The 22,449-nt window shown below is 42.8% G+C and overlaps 1 protein-coding gene across 5 annotated transcripts in view; it reads right to left on the reverse strand.

The window, feature by feature from the left end:
- The window catches only part of ST3GAL6 (ST3 beta-galactoside alpha-2,3-sialyltransferase 6), a 73,183-nt gene that overhangs the window by 8,054 nt on the left and 42,680 nt on the right, over positions 1 to 22,449 (reverse strand). For 4 of the 5 annotated variants that reach the window (XM_059921314.1, XM_059921312.1, XM_059921311.1 and 1 more), the window contains 4 exons: positions 21,748 to 21,825; positions 16,866 to 16,969; positions 15,771 to 15,834; positions 2,034 to 2,129 (listed from right to left, as the gene is read on the reverse strand). In XM_059921314.1, the coding sequence (XP_059777297.1) occupies positions 2,034 to 2,129; positions 15,771 to 15,834; positions 16,866 to 16,969; positions 21,748 to 21,825 (342 nt within the window). The remainder of the gene's footprint in view (positions 1 to 2,033; positions 2,130 to 15,770; positions 15,835 to 16,865; positions 16,970 to 21,747; positions 21,826 to 22,449) is intronic. The other variant, XM_059921315.1, reaches the window with a different exon arrangement.

A 22,449-nucleotide genomic window follows, 5' to 3' on the forward strand; every position in this document is an offset into this window, starting at 1 on the left:
CCACTCTATGCAGAAACCCTCAGCTTGTAACCCAGCAAAACGCCCTAGCACTGCCAGGTCATCCTAATGCATTGCCCAGCGCGAAGCTTTCCCACTCTTCAGAAGACTATTCATAGCCATTCCCAACACACACAAACTTTATCCCGGATAATGACCTGACTTCACCCTTTCAATGAGAAAATAGAACTTGAAATGTCCGCATTTCCCCACCATTACATCTATAGGACTCTTGGTAGCTGTAACCACAAACCCAGCTTTCCCTTCCACTGCAGAGATAACGACACTGGTGTTCTGAACCCCATCCCCTCTCTCGTTACCACACCAACCTCCTTATTCATTTCCATCAGTTTACTAATATGCTTTAGAATCTATCTTTATAAAAGGAAACAAAATAGAAAATCTCCTTTGAGTCCATAATCATCTCCAGCGACTATCTCATTTCTCACCTCCACAGTGAAATTTCTCTAAAGAGTTGCTTCTACTGGTTTCTCCACTTTCTTACCTATCATTCTCTCCTCAAACCACTCCACTTGGGCTTCTCCCCCACACTGTGCCTCCAAGTCTTCTTCTGTCAAGAGTAACAGTGAGCTTCAGCTTGCCAGTCCAATGGTGAACTCTGTCCTTATCTTACATGACCTCTCACCAGCCTTTGTCATGCTTGAAACCTCCCTCTGTCTTAAAACACTGTGATCTCTTGGCTTTTGTGATCACCTTTTCCTGTCTTTCTTCCTACCTCACTGGTAGATCCTCTCCAACTCTTTAACTCCTTTTTCTTTGCTCAACCTTTAAGTTTTGACTACTTCAAAGCTCAGTCCTGGGCCCTCTTCTCTGTCTCTTGGGAAATCTCACGCAGTCCATGGTTTAAGTACAACTTACAGGCTGTTCACAATGAAGATGTTAACCTGTTTATCTAACTGCCTACTTGACTTATCCACTGCAAATCTAATAAGCATATCAAACCTGGTATGTTCAAACAGTAGCCTTGATTCTCCTCTAAACCTGTTCCTACCCTGGTCCTCCCCAACTCAACCACTATCCAGCCAATCTCTTACGCTGAAAACCTAGGAGGAGGTATCCTGCATTCCTTTATTCCCATCTCTGCTCACATCTAATGCATCAGAACATCCTGCTAACTCTACCTCTGAAACATGCCTCATTCTAGCCCCTTATCTCCTTCCACGCCATGACAATCCTGTTGCAAGCCACCATTCTCTACCCAAATGCAGCAACCTAACTGGCCTCTTCATTTCCACAGCTTGTCCTTCCTGTTTCATTGTCCATGCCATCACCAGGGTATTTTAAAGACATAACCAGATAGAGTTGCTCTCTTGTTTAACAATTTTCAAAAGTTTTCTGTTATACTTAAAATAAAACGCAAGCTCTAATCGCAGTTTACAAAGTCCTACATAGCCTGCTCCTTACCTACCTCTTCAGCTGCCAATTGCACCACCCCCCCAGCCTGCTGCCCTCCAACCTCACTGGTTTTCTTGCTGCTGCTCTTAAACCTAGCATCATACCCTCCTGAAGACCTGCAGTAAACATCCTCTCTGTCTGTATTCCCTAGTCTTCATATGGCCGGTACTGTGTGGTCTTAGGTCCAGTTTAGATGTCGCCCCTTCAAAACAGTCATCAATTCAAAAATAGCCACTCAGTCATTCTCTATCACACATGTTTTAGTTGTTTGCACGGCATTTATTACTACATTTCTGTATTTAATTACTGTTTTCTTCCCCTCGTTAGAATGTAAGCTCCTCGGGGAGCAAGAACATTATTCTTTTTCCCTGCTATATCCCCCTAGAACTGTGCTAGAACTAGAGCTAGAACTGTGCCTGGCATACTAAGGGGATTTCATAAATATGTGCTAAATAAATGACCTGAAATCTAGGCCTACTCCAGCCAACAACTCGAGTAATGTGTAATGTACTTAAACATACTACAGCAACTCTACTTCCTTTTAAAACGCAGCGGTACTAAAGCAGGAAACTAGATTCTTTTGAAACAATTCCAGGTTAGCAAATAGAAGATATATTTACCTTATTATTACATCATAGGAGTCAATTTTTTCTCCTAACGTCTTATTCTTCAAAACTCCTCCATTACCAACCACCACACATTTTTTACATGGCACACTGTTGGGCAAATGACAAGAGAGAGATTGAGCCATCTTTTACAAAACTGGGTGATTCCAAGAACCCATTCATACTTTGAGGAACCCAATACAAGATTTCACTTGTTGCACAAGTAGAAAAAGAACCAGTTGTAACTTACAGGTCTAGGGATGTATTAGAAAGATATAAAATTCAAGAAATAACATTCCATAGGAAGTATATCATCATTAGCAACTATTAAGGCATATCAGTTCACATACATCCCCTCATTTGATTCTCATAACCACCCACTGAGATAAGTAAGCCTGATATTCCCATTTTACAAATGAAGAAAGATTCAAAAACCTGTTAGGTGACATTTCAAAGTCATACTCCAAAGAGGTAAAACTAGGATTGAGTCCAGACCTTTGGACTACAAAAATACCCCTCAATATAGGATTCTGCATGTTAATATTGATACAAGTGTGTTTCATATTAGATGTGTATGTATTTTCCATCAGCATTACCCATTCCCCTGGGATTCCATCTCTGGGTTATTGCTGCGTCTTATAAGTTTGGAGACAGACATTATAGAATCTGGTTGGCAAAGTGCAGCTTCCTTGTACCTGCCCGTGCTCACTTCAATTCCCCAAACAGGTACTGGTTCTTGGAGCTTAGCCAATACAAATGAAAAGTTTACTGTGTGTTCCTGGCAAAGAGCTTTAAAGTAGGACATGAAGTGGGACTTCCTGTGGCTGGCCGGAATCAGCCTAGGCCAGTGGATTATCTACTGTTCAGCTCTCAGCCAACGTGGCCTGGCCCTCAACATAATACAAACCATACATGACAAACCCACAGCAAACATCATTCTTAATGGTGAAAAACTGAAATCATTTCCTCTAAGACCAGGATCAAGACAAGGATGTCCACTCTCACCACTTTTATTCAACATAGTTTTGGAAGTCCTGGCCACAGCAATCAGAGAAGAAAAAGAGATAAAAGGAATCCAAATTGGAAAGAAGAAGTAAAACTGTCACTGTTTGCAGATGATGTGATACTATACGTAGAAAATCCTAAAGACGCTACCAGAAAACTACTAGACTCATCAATAAATTTGGTAAAGTTGCAGCATATAAAATTACCACACAGAAATCTCTTGCATTCCTATACAGTAACAATGAAAGATCCAAAAGAGAAATTAAGGAAACAATCCCATTTACCATTGCAAAAGAAAAGAATATAATACCTAGGAATAAACCTACCTAAGGAGGCAAAAAACCTGTACTCAGAAAACTATAAGACACTGATGAAAGAAATCAAAGATGACACAAACAGATGGAGAGATAAACCATGTCCTTGGACTGGAAGAATCAATAATGTGAAAATGACTATACCACCCAAAGCAATCTACAGATTCAACACAATCCTTATCAAATTATCAATAGCATTTTCCACAGAATTAGAACAAAAAATTTTACAATTTGTATGAAAACACAAAAGACCCCGAATAGCCAGAGCAATCTTGAGAAAGAAAAACGGAGCTGGAGGTATCAGGCTCCGTGACTTCAAACTATACTACAAAGTTACAGTAATCAAAACAGTATGGTACTGGCACAAAAAAAGAAATATAGGTCAGCGGAACAGGATAGAAAGTCCAGAGATAAACCCACGCACCTATGGTCACCTAATCTATGACAAAGGAGGCAACAATAGACAATGGAGAAAAGACAGCCTCTTAAATAAGTGGTGCTGGGAAAACTGGACAGCTACATGTGAAACAATGAAATCAGAACATTCTCTACCACCATACACAAAAATAAGCTCAAAATGGATTAAAGACCTAAGTGTAAGACCAGATACTGTAAAACTCTTAGAGGAAAACATAGGCAGAACATTCTCTGACACAAATCACAGGAAGATCTTGTTTTGATCCACCTCCTAGAGTAATGAAAATAAAAACAAAAATAAACAAATGGGACCTAATTAAACTTAAAAGCTTTTGCACAGCAAAGGAAACCGTAAACAAAACAAAAGACAACCCACAGAATGGGAGAAAATATTTGCAAATGAAGCGACCGACAAGGGATTAATCTCCAAAATAAACAGCTCATGCATCTCAATATCGAAAAAACAAACAACCCAATCAAATGAGCAGAAGATCTAAATAGACATTTCTCCAAAGAAGACATGCAGATGGCCAAGAGGCCCGTGAAAAGATGCTCAACGTTGCTAATTATTAGAGAAATGCCAATCAAAACTACAATGAGGTATCACCTCACACCGGTCAGAATGGCCATCATCAAAACATCTACAAACAATAAATGTTGGAGAGGGTGTGGAGGAAAGGAAAGCCTCCTACACTGTTGGTGGGAATATAAATTGGTGCAGCCACTATGGAGAACAGTATGGACGTTCCTTAAAAAACTAAAAACAGAGCTACCATATGATCCAGCAATCCCACTCCTGGGCATATATCCGAAGAAAATCAAAATTCAAAAAGATGCACGTACCCCAGTGTTAACTGCAGCACTATTTACAATCGCCAGGACATGGAAGCAACCATCAATGGAGGAATGGATAAAGACAACATGGTACACACACACACACACACACACACACACACACACACACACACACACACACAAAATGGAATATTACTCAGCCATAGAAAAGAATGAAATGATGCTATTTGCAGCAACATGATGGACCTAGAGATTGTCATACTGAGTGAAGTAAGTCAGACAGAGAAAGACAAAAATATCATATGATATCACTTATATGTGGAATCTAAAAAAGTGGTACAAATGAACCTATTTATAACACAGAAAAAGAGTCACAGCTGTAGAAAACAAACTTATGGTTACCAAGGGGGAGCGGGGCAGGGAAGGGATAAATTGGGAGATTGGGATTGACATATACACACTACTACATATAAAATAGATAACTAATAAGAACCTACTGTACAGCACAGGGAACTCTACTCAATACTCTGTAATGACCTATATGGGAAAAGAATCTAAAAAAGAGTGGATATATGTCTATGTATAACTGATTCACTTTGCTGTACACCTGAAACTAACACAACATTGTAAATCAACTATACTCCAATAAAAATTAATTAAAAAAAAATGGTCTGGTCCATCCAACTCCAAGCTCTCACCACCACTCAGCCAGGCCTGGAGAAATGACAAAACAGATCATGTTCTTCTCCTCTTGGAGACAAAACTACAGAGGAGAAGGCTGTTGAGACTGTCCTTGCAGGGCCCTCATGATGGAAGTATGAGGAAAAAACCGTTTCTCTAAGAACCATGAAATCAGCAGACCAGATGAACTTCAGACCGTAAGGCTCTCAGGAAATTAATCGGTAGCAAAATTGCACAAATGCTGTAGAATATTTAAACGTAGAGAACACAGGAATACAGGAACTACGAAAGGAGCCAGGAGTTGGTCCTGTCAGGTTAAGGAGAGACAGGATACACATTCCTACACATGTAAACTTCCCTTTTTTATTTAGAATTTGTTTAGTTCATCTATTTGCTTGATGTTTTTATACCTTAAACTTTTTAAAAACACTTTTTTTATGTTTTGAGACTTTCAGCTCCCAAATATTAAAGAGTCATGCATAATCAGTGTCTACTTTGTTACAAAAACAAGAAGATCCAGGGTTTCACAGATGGTACTGATGGGGGCTGGGGGGCAATCGTCCAACAGGCCCTCCTTGAGTCTGTACCCACAGACCTCCTATGACGGACATGTCACAATGTGTTCTACAGAAGTTTCTTTCCTAAGTCTGCTTGTCTTTAACTATGAAAGTAACATTTCTAGGTGCTCTTATATACAAGTTTGACGTAAATCCCAATTCCAGGAAGCTACTCTGTCCACGGTGCTCTGCAGCCAGGTGGCATGGAGAAGATGGGGATGCTGGTCAACTTCAAAACCCTTTTCTCTCTGGGTCTGCGGCCATCCTCCTGAGCAGACCTAGCCCATGAGGGCTGTACAGCAGGGAGCAATTCCCACGCACACAGCTTGCGTGGTTCCTCTTTCCATGACCTCACAGCCAGTTTGATGCAAAATCAGAGGCTGAACCTCCCTGCTCCATCTCCCTACCAGAATGCTAGGTGAGGCTGGGCACCAGGGAGGGAGCAGCTAGGAACGGACAGGATGGAAATAACAGCTCTGCTCCTGTGAGGTCACCTGTGTGGAGGTGAAGGAGGAATATCTGTAATTTATGGCATGTAGACTAACCCTCTCCCTTCAAAGAAGGCTGGAGGCCACTCCCCTCCCAGCAACCATCCCAGACTGGGGTCCCCAGCCTGAAGCAGGCTTGCCTCCAGTACCACCGAACATGCCGGGGCGGGGCTAGGAGCACAGGCCACCACCGTGTGTCCCCAGAGTTCTTATCTTGGAACCTCCACAAAGGACTCCTGCCCCACAGGCCTAATCTCTGAAGGTGACCCCAGAAAGAGGGAACTCAGCTCAGTCCCAGACACAGCCGGTTCCATAAACACTCAGCCAGAAGTTTCCCTCAGTGTTATCTGTATCAGGCAGGATTACAGTTGGTAATCAAGCCCCAGATCACGTGTGGCCAAAAGAGCATCGCAATACAAGAAGCTACCATCTGTCATACTCAGGTCACATCCCTGGTCCCCTCTCAAACTCCAGGTCCTGAGCCTCCTCTCACAAACCCTAACAAGCCTTCCAGCCAGAAGAAAAGGGGGAGTTAAGGGTGCAAGCAGATCTGTTTCACAGGAGCCCCAAGGACTGGTTCCAGAGGGAGGGTCATTCCTTCTACTCAGCCTCTCCGGCCCCCTCCCGCTTGGGAAGAATGGAGAGAAATCATATGGACACTGCCTCACTCAAGAGAACTCCAGTTCCAAAGACACTTTACAGTTCCATGGTCACCGCATTTTTAAAATTTCACTTTCTGTTTTTTTCTCTGTCAGCTTTGTAGGGGGCAGGTGGAAAGGGGAGGGCCCTTCACCACAGGAAAAGTTTGCTGATGCCTTTAAAAGGAAATCTCGTCAATGAAATTTTACTCTTCCTCTTGGCAAGGGATATTGCAGAGATCCACACATGTTTCTGAATATCATACATGACACTAGAAACTCCTCTAGGGGTGGGCCTAAGACGACTCTTAGGCAATAACATCTTCTCTGCCGCTGGTATTCACAGTGCCCCTATGATGCTGGAAAATGTGAAATGGAACCGATCCACGGTCTGAACCACATACCTTGTAATTCACTGCTTCCCTCCCTCCGCAGCAGGTACCCCCATATTACCAAAGGAGTGATTCATCCCCTCCTTGGCTTCATCCACCTGGCCTGGGCTCCTGGCTTCCCCTGTTTCCCTAGTGTGAATCAATAACTTCCAGTGTCCTTTGGGTGACTGTATAACTTCAAGATATTTAATTAACACAACTTTCATTCACAAACAGCTGCAGTGAATTGTGAATCCCTAATGGGCAAGAATATTATATTTCTGCAACCTCTAATCTAAAATTTTATATTTATTTATATTTTACTTATAAATATATTTATATTTCTGCATCCTCCAATCTAAAACTTCCTGATTCACAGGTTGTGCATTTTAGAAATTGATTTGGTTGTCACCTTAAGTGTGACTTTGTAGCTGGAGAAACAGGTAGCTGTTCTTCCTTCCTCCACTCTGGAAGCAGGTAGGGAAATCCATGTGCCTCAAATTGCTCACCCAGAAAACAAGATCATTCCAGAGTGCCTGAACCTGTTAATGGAAAATCTGGAAAGCTGCTGAAATAGTAATGGTAAGAGGTCACACTTCCCCGAGGTGAAAGCCGTGTTTCTCATCAAGTCAGGCAGATCCAGAAGAGCTACTGGCCTATGCAGAGTGAAACATCATCATCAGTATAGAGAAAGTAAACTTGAACTGCCCGCTTCCAGTGATCTGTGATCTGTCTTCTTTTCTAAGTGCTGTATGACTCCTTTCGGCAGCATAGTATACATTAAAATGTATCACTCCATCTTCAATGTAGCAATCTCTGGCAGATCCCACTGGTCATATTCCCAACACCCATTACCCCTTGTACCTTTGCTGGCAGAGCCCTGCTTTCACAAGCCTAACAGTGGTGAGTGTATTCCTGTGCCAATGGTTGGTTTAGATGTGGTCACGTGAACCATCACTGGGCAATAAGATATTACGGAAGTCTGTTAAATGCCCTGGAAAAGATTTTACCCCCAGGAAGAGAATGGTTTGAGCAGAACACTGATTTTATCTACCTGTCCTTTCTGCTTAGATACTGACATGTGATAACAAGGTTAGGGCAGCTGCAGTCATCTTGCACCTAAGAGGGAAAGCCAGAGAGAGCCACCAAGAAGCTGCCCTGACATTACTGAGCCACTCATTCAATCCCATAACCGGAGCCAATCCATACAGACGTGCAGGTGGTACCCAGTACGTCGGCACTCCCTCGGCTTGTGCAATCCAGTCTGTGCGGCCATACGTGGCCTGCCCTGCGAGCTAGATCCACAAACCTGATTCTATACATCTGAATCCACACATCTATGTGATATGGGAGATGATAAACATCCACTTAGTTCAAATCACGCTTAGTTAGGAATAGTGCTACTTGCAGCCCGGAGATCCTGAAACCCTGTGCACTGGACCGGGGTGGAGACCTCACTGCTAGCTGTAGCTCCCCTACTCAGCACCTCTGGGACCCTGGCCTCATGACCTAACCTCTTGGATCTCAGCATGCCCTTTTACGAAGAAAGGGAATCACTGAGGTCTCAAATGTTGTTAACCTATGTCGCACAGAGCCATCTGTCAGTTCCTCCGGCATGTGTACCATGGGTTCTGTATCTCTCACTATCCAACATCCGACCACCGCAGTTGCTACAGAACACGTATGTGTTCCTCTCTGCCACAAATGACTACTTTGTTGATGTAGAATCACAACCTCCCCTCACCCTCAAGTCCTCCTCCTGGCTGAAAACGCTGCCTTGTAGAGAAACTGCAAAGCAGGAGGATGGCCAGAGCAGTGATGCAGACACTGATCTCCCTTATAGAGCTTGGGCTCTTTTTGATAAATACACTGCTGACGTCTTAAGTTGTCAAAGACCATGCTCCCACCCTGGCTGGTTGCCAGTGTAACCTGGCTCTGCCGCTGCTGACATAATGGATTCTGCCTGGGTGAGCAACTAGGCAGCCTTCGCAAATCCCCATCCGTTTAGCAAGCAACTGACTTAACACAGGTGCTTCCATTAAGTAAGATATTTATGTTTAGTTACTCTATAACCACCTATGCAGGACTCAAGCACTCTTCACAGAATCTGGCGGGCTTGCGGAACGCGATGGTGATGGCCAGGGGTGGAGAGCTGGTTCCTGTATGTTAAGCGAGAGCAGAGATTTTGTGACCCAGGATTTCGCTGCTCTGGCTGTGGGAGGGTGTGCTCCCACTGAGCAGAAAGCAGCAATCCCCAGGACCAGGGTGCAAGCTGGTGCTACAGAGCTCCACACACAGCCAGGAAGGGTCAGGACCTCATAACATGGGCACATTTTAAGTATTCTTTCTCTGTGATGCAATTCCCTGAAAATATCCTCAATCACTAGTGAAGTTTATAAAAAAGCACGGCCACATTGTGTGAGCTGTGCTTTGGAGATTAACAAGGAACCAAGTCCTGAGAAATCAACGGCGACAGCGTAGGGAAACGATGGCAAGAGAACTAGAGGTGTGTCACTCCAAACCGTTTGTCCTACGTGTGGCATCATGGTGCCCTCTGAACAAAGTGGCTAGAAAGGAATCTAGAGGGCACCTCAACCATCCCCCCTCCTTTTTAACAGCTTTTGTTTAAATTGAACTATAATTCACATGCCCTAAAATTCACCCATCTAAATAATAAAATTCAGCAGGTTTTAGCATATTTGCAAAGCTGCGCCACAATCACCATTATCCAATCCAGAACGTTTTCATCACCCGACAACGACACCCCACAGCCAGTAGCGGTCACTCTCCATTTCCACCCCCATCCCAACCCCTGTCTGTGGCACAACTAATCCACTTTCTATCTCTATAGATTTGTCTATCCTGGCCATTTCATATAAATGGAGTCATACAATACGTGATCTTCTGTGACTGACTGCTTTCACTGAGCAAAATGTTTTCAAGATTCACTCATGCTCTATCAGGAATCAGTACTGTGTTCCTTTGTATGGCTGAATTACATTCCATTGTATGGCTATACATTTAATTTATCCATTGAGCAGTTGCTGGACATTTGGTTGTTTTCACTCTGGGGCTACTATGAACGATGCTGCTATGAATATTCATGCACAAGTTTCACGTGGTTATATGTTTTCAATTTAAGCTTTCTATTTTGAAATAATTCTAGATTCACAGGAAGTTGCAAAAATAGTACTGAGAAGTCCTGTGTAACCTTCACCCAGTTTCTTCCAGTGGTTACACTGATTTAAGTTATTAACTTAACTTTATTAACTAGTAAAGCTGACATCGGTATAATGTGCATATACAGATCCACCTCCTCTTTTGTAAAACCAAGGTTCAGAAACTCCGAAACCTGCCCAAGGTCCCAGAGCAGTTACGCCTGACCCGCTGACTCTAGCAACTTTTCACCAGTACCGCCCCTCTATTTCAGATGGCCCATGCCCACCACCTGCCCTCCCCTCTCCCCGACAAAAGAATAAAAACAAACTTTTCTAAGCTATCCTTTTCTATCCTTAGCATCGCTCCTCTGCTGCCGAAGTTCTGGTCAGACGGCTAGTTTGAGTATTCCCACAAAAGGAGGAACATGGAAAAGAAAACAAACACGCAAAGATTAATCATTGTTTTTAAATGGTTTGTCTTTTTGGAACTAGCTAGAGAAGGTGGTTGCACAATACTGTGAATGCACTAAGTGCCACTGAATTGTTCTCTTTCAAACGAGTTCATTTTATGTTGCGTGAATTTCACCTGAACAAGAAAAAAAAATGATTTGTCAACATTTCTTTGAGACTTTTTTTTTCCCCCATACTTAGGATCCTCTGGCTCAGCGGCAAATGGCAGAGAAAGCCAACTGGCATATTTACTGTGCATGATCTTCAGGAAGAGAGTTGAGAAAAGAAAACTTTTTCAGTAGTATCTATTCAGAGAAGATTCTATCCAGATCATTTATCTTTAAGAGGCAAAAAACCCACAAAAAACAAACAAACGAAAACGCCTATTTAAGGTACATCTGTTTCGGTGAATTTACACATGTACCCTGGAGGTGTTTTAGTTTAGCCCTGTCAAAGTATTAAAAATGGTTTGAGGTTAAGGACAAAGGCGGAAGCCACATTACATAATGGGGGGGGGGGTGCGATTTATAGCCCTGGAAATCCTAAAGAATATACCCAAAAGAATTCACAGTTCCAGAATTCTCTCCCCCTTACCTCTTCAGATGACACTCAGTCTAAGACATTTAATTGTGGAGTCTTCTGTTTTTGCGCTGCTGGTTAAATGCAAAGGGAGGAACTGGAGAAGAGTGGAAGTCTGGAGACCTCTTAACCTCTATGGACCTCAGTCCTCTCATGTTTAAAATGAGGGGACTGGACTAATGATCTCCATCCTTCCTGCCTCTGACCCTCTCTGTGACTTTACTGTGCTTTCGGGTCTGGCCCTCAGTCCACACAACTGAGCAGGAACAGGTGAGGTGAGGTAACTGGGATTCTTTAGGGAACAGTTTAGCAGCCTCAGTATTCACCCCATCCCAACCTGCTGGACCATTGCTCAGGAGAGAAACTCAGAAAGAATATAAAGGAAAAAGCCCAAGATTAACCCTCTATTAAAAATACATACCGGGCTTCCCTGGTGGCGCAGTGGTTGAGAATCTGCCTGCCAATGCAGGGGACACGGGTTCAAGCCCTGGTCTGGGAAGATCCCACATGCCGCGGAGCAACTAGGCCCGTGAGCCACAACTACTGAGCCTGCGCGTCTGGAGCCTGTGCTCCGCAACAAGAGAGGCCGCGATAGTGAGAGGCCCGCGCACCGCGATGAAGAGTGGCCCCCACTTGCCGCAACTAGAGAAAGCCCTCGCACAGAAATGAAGACCCAACACAGCCAAAAATAAATAAATAAATAAATAAATTTATATTAAAAAAAAAAACATACCAAAAAGATAACTAAAATAATAAAATACAATGGGGTATGTAAATGGCCTATCATGTGTTCTCATCTTTTCACAGGGAAAATTGAGAACTCCTATCACAAAATTAGGGCGAAAGGCAACTTTCTATAATGAAAATACTTTTTCTAACAGATGTGATTACAAGAAGGGAGGCAAATTATTACGATTATTACTAAGTGACCAAAAACTTTGAAAAAGAACAGATTTGGTGGGGGGGGGGGGGCGCGGGATGGAGGGGTTAGGGAAGAGGGGAGGTAGAGCAAAGAAGCAGCATGGGCTTCTTCTCCTGGGCTCTTCCACACAGAGTTATGGCCAAACATGCACACTCCTGTTCCCTTCCCTCTTTATTTCTGGCCCAAGTTCTTCACGGTAGCGACTTTAGAAAAAGGCTCTCTCTGCCTCACTGAGTTACTTTACTCACATTACCTACAAAGGTGGCATAAATAAGACCTCATAAGAAACCCCGCCTCAAAATGATCTGCAACACCAATATGTTGCAACAGCTTTCATTTCCAAGAGAGAAACCACAGTTGGCTGCTTCAAGCACCGAGCTAGGCTGGAATAGTGTTACGTAACTGACTTCAGAATCTTGAATACTTCCAGGCACAGAAACAGAAAATGGTGGACAACACTGATAAAGACTGCTACCTGCCCCTCAATAATTATGTTTCATTTGTCTCTTAAAATAGGACTTTCTCTCTCTCTCTCTCTCTAAGGTGGGTGCACAGCCACATGGAATAGAGGCTACATTTTCCAGTCTATCTTCCAGAAAGGCCTTGTGATTATACCCCTAGCCAATGGGATATAATTGGTGGTTGCTAGCAAATTTTTAACAATCAGTCCTCTTTGGGAGAGACGGGGGTGATGGGGAAGCCCTAGTTTGCAGTGTTTGCCAATTTCCATGGTATAAATATACTCCCACCATGGTTAATTTCAAGCTTCTACCTTGATGGCACTGAACACGGACTGGGGAAGAGCGGCAGCTCTCACAAGTTGGTACCAACAGGCTCCAGCACATCATTGGCTGTAATAAAGTGTTATATGTAATTTCTGGGAAATGTCCTTAAAGAAGGAGGCAAGTCTTAATGGCTGGGGGCATGCCCTTCCCCCTTCATCCTCCCCGCTGGCCAGAATGTACACATGACTGGTGAAGTCCAGCCATCAGACTGGACCATAAGGAGGAATAACGGAGTCACAATAGAGAAGCCTTGGTCTCTGATGATCAACAACTGCTAAGCTGGCCTGAGACTGCTTACCTGCAGGCTTCATTTACATGACAATTGTGAGAAAGAGGAAAAGTTGTATATTGCAAATGCAACTGATATTTGGAGTTTTCCCATTCACAGTAAAATCTATCCCAACCAAGGGCATCACACATGCTAAATGAGATAAGTAAAGGATTCAGATTTGAAACAACAAAAAAATGTCTGAACCTTTCTGGGAGGGACAAAGAGGATAGAAGGTGAACAGAACAGCCAAAGGGGGAAGGGACTTGAAAATGAGGTTCTCACCTCTCTCCACCTGAGCCCCTCCTCTCTGACCTACAGACCCCTACAGAGAGTGAGCAAGCCTCGGCCAGCAAGGCTTCCTCCTGGTACATGAGGGCCACAGCTCCCGGATCCACAGCGAGGGCTCAGGGAGGACTCCCCAACTAAGGGCTGTCCAGATCCTCTGCCAGAGAAGGACAGACTGTTCTCACGCCTCTTTCTTCTACAGCATTTCCCCAGGCAGAGAGAGAGATGGGAAATGTATAAGGTTATTTGGGGGGATAGACTGAGTTGACTCCGAGGCAGTGATAGGCAGGTTAGTGTATTCTGCCTTTCTGGGGTTTACTTAAAATATATTTATTGCTCAGGCATGGGCTGGCCTGTTATGATCTTTGGATTGTACTGTGGGTTTCAGACAAATGTAGAATGACTTACTTAAAATGCAGGTAAAATTTATTATTACACGTGAACGCCTCCTAAAAGTTATTATCTAAATGAAGATAATAGTGTCACAAGTATATTCTTATCCACTTTCAAAACACTCTTTCCGAAGTCTCTAGGGACCAAGTCTGCACACATCGCACAAGCAATTCAGCAATGCTGAGTGTCTAGTGCATCACTGCCCTCACTCTGGGAGGATCCTACAGGGATAGTCTCCATTCACTGTACACCTGCACAGTTTCTGCTTGTACATTGACGGTACTTCCATATCTTAACAACTTCAGACTCAAGAACCTTTGTGCAATCAGCATGATTTTCCGTCCTCCCTCACCACCCACACCCACCTCCCTCCCAATGCTAGTGATGCTGAGGACGCGATGTGGGTTGATGGTGGGAGTGGGGGGCAGGAGGAAAGTGTGGGGAGCAGCCAGACCAAGTCAGCAAGAAGAGAGGAGGTAGCCTGGGTGAGGCACATACAGATGACGAACACCTGTGCAGGAAGAGGCTCTGAAAGCAACTAAATAAAGCACAGCTGCTAGCTCTAAGATAAAAACCAGGCAATGACTGAAGCCCACACGCGCCTAGAGCCCGTGCTCTGCAACAAGAGAAGCCACCGCAATGAGAAGCCTGCGCACCGCAACGAAGAGTAGCCCCCGCTCGCCACAACTAGAGAAAGCCTGAGCGCAGCAATGAAGACCCAACACAGCCAAAAATAAATAAATAAATAAAAATTAAAAAAAAAAAAAAAACTTGTCAAAGAAAAAAAAACAGGCAAGAACAAAAGTTCCAGTCACGTCCCATCAAGAATCCTGACAGGGCTTCCCTGGTGGCGCAGTGGTTGAGAATCTGCCTGCCAACACAGGGGACACGGGTTCGAGCCCTGGTCTGGGAAGATCCCACATGCCGCGGAGCAATTAGGCCCGTGAGCCACAACTACTGAGCCTGCGCGACTGGAGCCTGTGCTCCGCAACAAGAGAGGCCGCGATGGTGAGAGGCCCACGCACCGTGATGAAGAGTGGCCCCCACTTGCCGCAACTAGAGAAAGCCCTCGCACAGAAACGAAGACCCAACACAGCCAAAAATAAATAAATAAACAAACAAACAAACAAATAAATAAATAAATAAGAAAATGTGTATCTAAGCAAGCTGTTCACTTCCCTCAAATGTAATTCTGAACAAAAGGAAGAGCGCTGCTTCTGAAATCCAATATTCAAGTGAAACAGAAAAGATCCTCATGAGGGAGCAGTTTAGAAGATGTATGGGAAGGTATGGGAACCATGCCATGGAAGGAGGCTGTGAGCTGATTAACAGGGAGTGTGAATTAATTCTTCAGTAACAACAACTTAGAAAAGATGAACATGGGTTAAAAATGTCCTGACTTGGGACTAGCATGGCACATCATCAAGACTGTCTGCAATCTTTTGAGCCAACCAATTATGCAACTTCTAAACTATATTTGTAGTTTGTTTACTTCAAGTGTCATAGAAATAACTCCTAGGCATTTTAGTTATGCACAAAAGCTATGGAATCTTCCTGAGTGAATATATTTTACACTGGGGTACGTATTTTGAATCAACTTAGCTAAAACTAAAAGTAAAACAGAAGCAAGAAAACAAACTCACTTGTCAAACTCATCAAAGAGATCACAACTCTGCAGTTTTGAAAGAGCAAGTCGAAAGTATTCGGCTAGAAAACAAATGGGAGTATTATGAATAAAAGCAATCATGACTTCTTAGGTACACAGTAAACCACCTTATCTACTGCCCTCCCCAAAACCCACTTCAAACTGGTATGGCCACCTGTGATTTATTCTGTGGTGAAAATTCATGTTACAACTGCAATTAGCCAGCACTACTTAACAGGCGCACTCAAAATGGTAAATGCTCTAAGGACATTCTCCAAAAACCCCAGAAAAATAAGATGCTTAATCTAAAAACAATCATAACCAAAAATTAATCATATCAGATGATTCTGAAACTGACATTGGTATAGAAATCAATATTCTGCAACTTTAAACCTATTAGATTATCAAACTCTCTGCAATGTATTTTAAACACACACACACACACACACACACACACACACACACACACACCCCCAGGATCAGCTGAATAAGAAAAGTCTACCCCTCAGGAAACTACAGGCTTGTCACCTCCTAGGCTTTCAGGGTCTCTCAAAATCTAGACTATAAAATTGTGCAAGGCAAAGCAGGTGTCACCAAGCAGAGGGAAAATCGTTTCATCATTAGTAAATGGAGTAATTCTCTCTAAATTTAGCAAAAATAAAATATCCTCTGATTAAATTAAAAGATTGACCAAGGACCTAGAATGTGCTGATGACATAAAATAAAACTCATAGGTAAAGAGGTGAAATGGGAAATAGGGAGGAAGTTAACTCATAGGGTTGTCTTGCTAATTCTGAATTGGAATAAAGTAAGGCATTGAAACTCATGAATAATACAGTGGCAAAACAAAAGTGAAAAGCAGTTTCTCAAAAACAAAAAAATCTACCTTTTTTCATTCTTTTATTCCACACTGACTCAAAATGAATGGGGATTTATGTATTAAAATTTAATTCCTTTCACCCAATCCCCAAATCTTATCCTTAGGAATCATTATGAAACAGAAAGATTAAAAGGCCTTAAAATTATATAAACATGTGATTCACATCAAACACCACTCATATTAATAGGGCAGGGTAAGAATAATATTACTGACCTGATGTTCTTATCCCATAGGGCAAATCAAACTTATCGCTACCATACAAGGAAGCAGTATTTTTAAAATCAGCTGCACACAGAAAAGGGTGAAACTGATGAAACCTGGAAGAAAAGGATAAAGAATGATTTTCCCAAATGTGTATAATATTTGCATGTTTTTAAAATCAGAACTGTAAATAACTGTAGTATGTCATTCCTATTGTTGTATTAACTATACATGAATGTATAATTATTTTTAAGATTCTTTAAAAATCATCTTAAACACTATTTAAATATTATCTACAAGGGGATGTGCACTGGAACTACACACCCGGAAGGGAAACGCTTTCCAAGTAGTAAAACCAAAATTATGTAACAGCTTTGAGTGGGGAGTAGGGGGGGGGGGCACAAAATTTAAAAACCAGCAAACACCAGTGACAGCCATCTACAGGCAGAGATAAAGGAAGAAATAAGGGAAAGTAGAAGTACAGATGCTGATCCACTCCCAAAAGAAAACGTACCATAAAGCTGTTGTCAGCTGTGAAAATAAAAACACACTGAAAGTTAGAGGTAGCTAGAACTGAACTCTTTCCTGAGGTCATTAAGTTAAAATTTACTCAAGAACAAGAACTACGGGTATTTGTCTTCTTGTTGCCTGCCCTGCCCCCTGCTCCACTCAGCTACTCTCTCAGACAACAATGTTTGATGAGGCGCCTCTGTTTTTTCCCTCACTTTTAGCTCCTGGCACAGAGTAGGCAGACAACATACATTTAAGAAATGACTGAATGGGGGCTTCCCTGGTGGCGCAGTGGTTGAGAATCCGCCTGCCAATGCAGGGGACACGGGTTCGAGCCCTGGTCTGGGAAGATCCCACGTGCCGCGGAGCAACTGGGCCCGTGAACCACAACTACTGAGCCTGCGCGTCTGGAGCCTGTGCTCCGCAACAAGAGAGGCCGCGATAGTGAGAGGCCCGCGCACCGCGATGAACTGTCATCAAATCTTTAACCGTGGTCATTTTTAAGTCTTTTGTCATTTACAGACAGTTCTGGGTGTACTCTGATGATTTTGCAAATATGTTCCTATAAAAGGGTTTCATCTTCAAGAAATACATGGAAAAGACTCTGACAAGTACAGGTTTCTGGTAACGGACTGTACTGCTGAACTGAATGAATAAGCATTTTCAGAACTCTAATGAAAAACTGATGAACTCATAAAAGTGCTAACAAAAGATCAAGATGAAAAAAAAAATTAATTACATGGGACTGAGTGAACTGATGAGGATGAGTATAATTTTTGTGACTTTCTGTCTGAATTAAAAAAAAAAAAAAAATTCCACAAGGACTCAGAGGCAAAGAATATACAAATCAATTTTCACTGCAAAGTAAAGGAGCTGTTACAGTGGAGGATTACTGGACTGAATGTCAATACTATGACATAGTATGAGTGTGTTTCATGTTTGGTAATTGCAATCATTGTTGCTTTTGTTGTGGTCATCCATGTACAATGCTTGGTGTCAGTCGATTTATCTCTTGTAAAAATAAAATACAGTGTGTGTGTGTGAAAAAAAAAAAAAAAAGAGTGGCCCCCGCTCGCCACAACTAGAGAAAACCCTCGCACGGAAACGAAGACCCAACACAGCCAAAAATAAATATAAGTAAATAAATAAATTTTTTAAAAAAGAGAAATGACTGAATGAATTTCAACTCCAAACTAATTCTTTATGGGACCATTATGAAGTAGAAAGAAATAATTTTTTTTTTTTAATTAAAGAGAAGGAACAGGGACTTCCCTGGTGGTCCAGTGGTTAAGACTTCGCCTTCCAATGCAGGGGGTGCGGGTTCAATCCCTGGTCAGGGAGCTAAGATCCCACATGCCTCCGGGCCAAAAAACCAAAACATAAAACAGAAGCAATATTGTAACAAATTCAATAAAGACTTTGAAAACGTCCACATCAAAAAATAAAGAGAGCGAGATAAGGAAGAGGTAAAGCACATATTAAAATGCCATTTCCACCTACCAGGACTAAGTACTGCAGGGCAAGTCAAGCTAATCCTTATCCCATCCCCAACACATGGCCCCTTCTTTCCGGCATTATCAGTTTTGATCTTCCTTAGTATAAAAATTGCAGGTGGAGATAAGAGCGCCCCTGGGGTTTCAGAGGCTGCATGACAAAATGGAAATAAACAGCAGTAGGGTAGGGACAAATTAGCTTCAGCTTGATCCTGGCTTTGCTACCCAGGAACCACTAACCTTGGCAAGTCACAGGAGCTCAAGATCTTTAGAGCTGAGCTAAGAACTTACACCATATTCAGACTAAGCAAAGAGGTGAGAAACCAGCCCTTCCTACTCGAGAAGGGTGTGTGTGCTAGATTCAGTTGTGACAAGTGTTAGCAGCCTCAGGGGTCCAGCCAACTTCAAAAGGTCATTATCTGTATCAGGGTTGATCCCTAAGCTTAGGATCTGCTCTGGGAAGAGGAAGTGTCAGGTCACCTGACTTAAGACTGAGAGGAGATTCAAGATCTTCCCAGGCTTCCTTGGGAAAGTAAACCATAGATGACTTTGCACCTTGAGGTGAAAGCAATAAAGGACGCTATTCTTCGGAGCTGGTGGGAGTGATAATGATGGTAACTGATGATTAACATCTACTGCCAGTCAGACCTTGTACTAGGTGACAACATTTTATTTCTAAACGAAATAACTGTTAAGCACTGTGGCAAAGAACGTGGCCTGCCATTTCAGTAAACAAAGGATGTTGAAGCCCATCAAGCCTTCAGCTACCGCAGCTGCCCCCCCACCTGTGCACCCTGAGGGGAATTCAGGAGGAAGGAAAACAGGATACTGGCCCCAGATAGCTGAGGTGCGTATCAAAGGGATAATTCCAATAATACAGTTTCTTGCATCTTCCCACACATAGAAAAGGGGTAAATTCATTATCTTGAGATGTCTGGTTTTTCTTTAATTAGCAGTAATCTTTTTTAAAAATTTATTTATTATATTTATGTTTGGCTGCATTGGGTCTTCGTTGCTGCACATGGGCTTTCTCTAGTTGCAGTGAGCAGGGGCTACTCTTCGTTGCAGGCTTCTCATTGCAGTGGCTTCTCTTGTTGCAGAGCATGGACTCTAGAGCGCAGGCTCAGCAGTTGTAGCGCAGGCTCAGTAGTTGTGGCGCACGGGCTTAGTTGCTCCGCGGCATGTGGGATCTTCCTGGACCAGGGCTTGAAACCGTGTCCCCTGCATTGGCAGGCAGATTCTTAACCACTGCGCCACCAGGCAAGTCCAGCAGTAATCTTTTGATGTTCGACTCCCTGTTTTTTTGTTCCCAGAAACTCCTATAAATCCTGGCTCCTCTCTCTTTGGAACAGTCCCTCAGAGCTAGCTATCTGAGAGGCTGCCATCCCAGGCTACAGTCCTCAGTAAGGTCCCCAAATAAAACATTCTCAACTTTTAGGCTGTGCTTTTTTTTTTTTTTTTTTTTCAGTCGACGAGACAAAGAAACCGAAGCTATAAAAAGTGAAGTTACTATTATCTGGAGTCACTAACCCATACCTGACAAAGATGAAACCACACCCAAGCTCAGTGCTAAGGAAAGGTGTCCTCTTCATAGCACTGCAGGTAACTCCGCCAGGTTTCCCAGCAGAGCTTCTCCTGATGGCTACTGCAAAGGAGGGAGCTCTGCCTCCAGGGAATACTATTCACGTGACAAACGTGCAGACTTGCACACCTGCTGAGCAATCTTTCATAAATACTTAAACCCTTTTGGGTTTTCTCAGAAAGAAATGCCTTTTCTCTCGAAAGCTGAAGAGTACCTTGATTCTAGAGTAGCACTTTGAAGCTGCAGTCTGCAACCCATAGGTGGCTCATGAAGTCAATTTTGCGAGTCATGATCAGTTCATTTTTAAAAAGTGAATAGAACAGAATACAGGGTATCTGGAGTAGGAAAGGTAAAAATTCTTTCTTTTTTTTATTATAAATATGTATGAATACTAAGTTCCAAAGCAAAATGTATTTCTTACTATGGGTCATGGTAAAAAAAAAAAAAAAAATTTTAACATCACTCTTCTAGTTTTGCAGTGGTCCTAACTGGACACACACCCACAGATTGACTACAGGCAACCGCGGCACACCTGTAGTCAGATGTAAAAATATTTTATGTATCTAAAGTTTTCCAGAAGGTTGGCTGATTTTTAAAGGGACCTGTAGCCCCAAAAGGTTAAGAACCAGTCATGGAGAGATACAGTAATACGATAAAAGAAAATAAGAAAAGACAATATGAATTTTAGATCCTTAAAAGATAAAATGCTGAAAAGCCTGTATGTGTTTTACACACTTCAACATGCCCAGACCCGACTGTCATTGATTTCTATTAATCTGGAAGCATTTTGACCAGCACTCTATCAAAGCAGTGGTGACAAAGGAAAAGAATATTTATGATGGAAGAGTAAATTCTCTACAAGTCCTGACAACCATAATGAACAATCATTATTTACATTCTATGTAGTTCATTAAAAGTCTGGGAAAGGAAAATATCTACTGTAAACTTTAACCTAGAAGTTAAATAACAAGGGTGGAAAATAACATGGGAACAAGGGTGGGGAAAGAAAACCCTAAAAGGACAGTGCACTCTTTTATGATCAAACACAAATAGACCTCTCTAATCTCACCTGTGTGAAAAGAATACTGGTCTGACTGAGTTCTTCAATGCCTTTTCTTAAAATATATGCAGAGTTCTGACTAAAAGCACAAAAAGACACAGGATAGTCAAGCTCTTCCTGAAATGTAGGCTAACCACATTATGTACTTATACTGCTAAGATTTGCATGAAAAAAGGCAAACAAGTGTGGAGAATGATTACAAACACATTTTGAACATTTTGTGTGCCACGGTTTCTTTTGTATTTTTACCTCAGGAGAGAGGCAAAAGCTGGCTTTGATAAACAAGGCTGGATCTTATTTCTCCTCTTCATTTCCACAGGTGGCACCCTATGAGACAAAAATAGCATCAGTCAGAAACCAGAACTAGGAAGACGGCCCAAAGGGAAGAAAATGCCCTGGGAACCCACGCGGTGCCACCAGTGAGAGGCTTCTCAGGCAGGGAATAGAAACGCTCACCGCAGCCCCTGAGGTATGACAGAAGCTTCTCCTAAGTCCTGGACATATTTGAGGATTCATGGATGCAAAGCAAGAGAGAGTGGAAAAGGCTGAGGTGACGAGTGACCCAGAAGGGTCAAAGAGCAGTGACTCAAAGGACCCTGTGAGAAGAACTAGGATCATCACACTGTGGAAGCCAAGACCAGACTCACGTTTTAGAAGTTCCTGAAAGCCTGAGACATGCACACGGCTATGTGGGTCCTCCGTGCCACACGCGGGCACACCCGTGGGCAGCAAATGCCACAGAGACACTGCCCCGAGCAGGTTCCGTAGCCCCTGCCCGTGCCCTGGGGACTCCACAAATCCCACCATTTAGAGTCACATGTCTAACTCCCCTCTATTCTTGGCACAGGTTAGGCGCTTGTGTGTCCGCTGAATGGAGCACTTGTCTCCACAATTTCAAAGGGTATTGTGATACAAGACAGAGCACAACAATGAAAACAAATGAAGGGGACA

Source organism: Balaenoptera ricei, chromosome 4, assembly GCF_028023285.1.
Source record: "Balaenoptera ricei isolate mBalRic1 chromosome 4, mBalRic1.hap2, whole genome shotgun sequence".
NCBI lineage: Eukaryota > Metazoa > Chordata > Mammalia > Artiodactyla > Balaenopteridae > Balaenoptera > Balaenoptera ricei.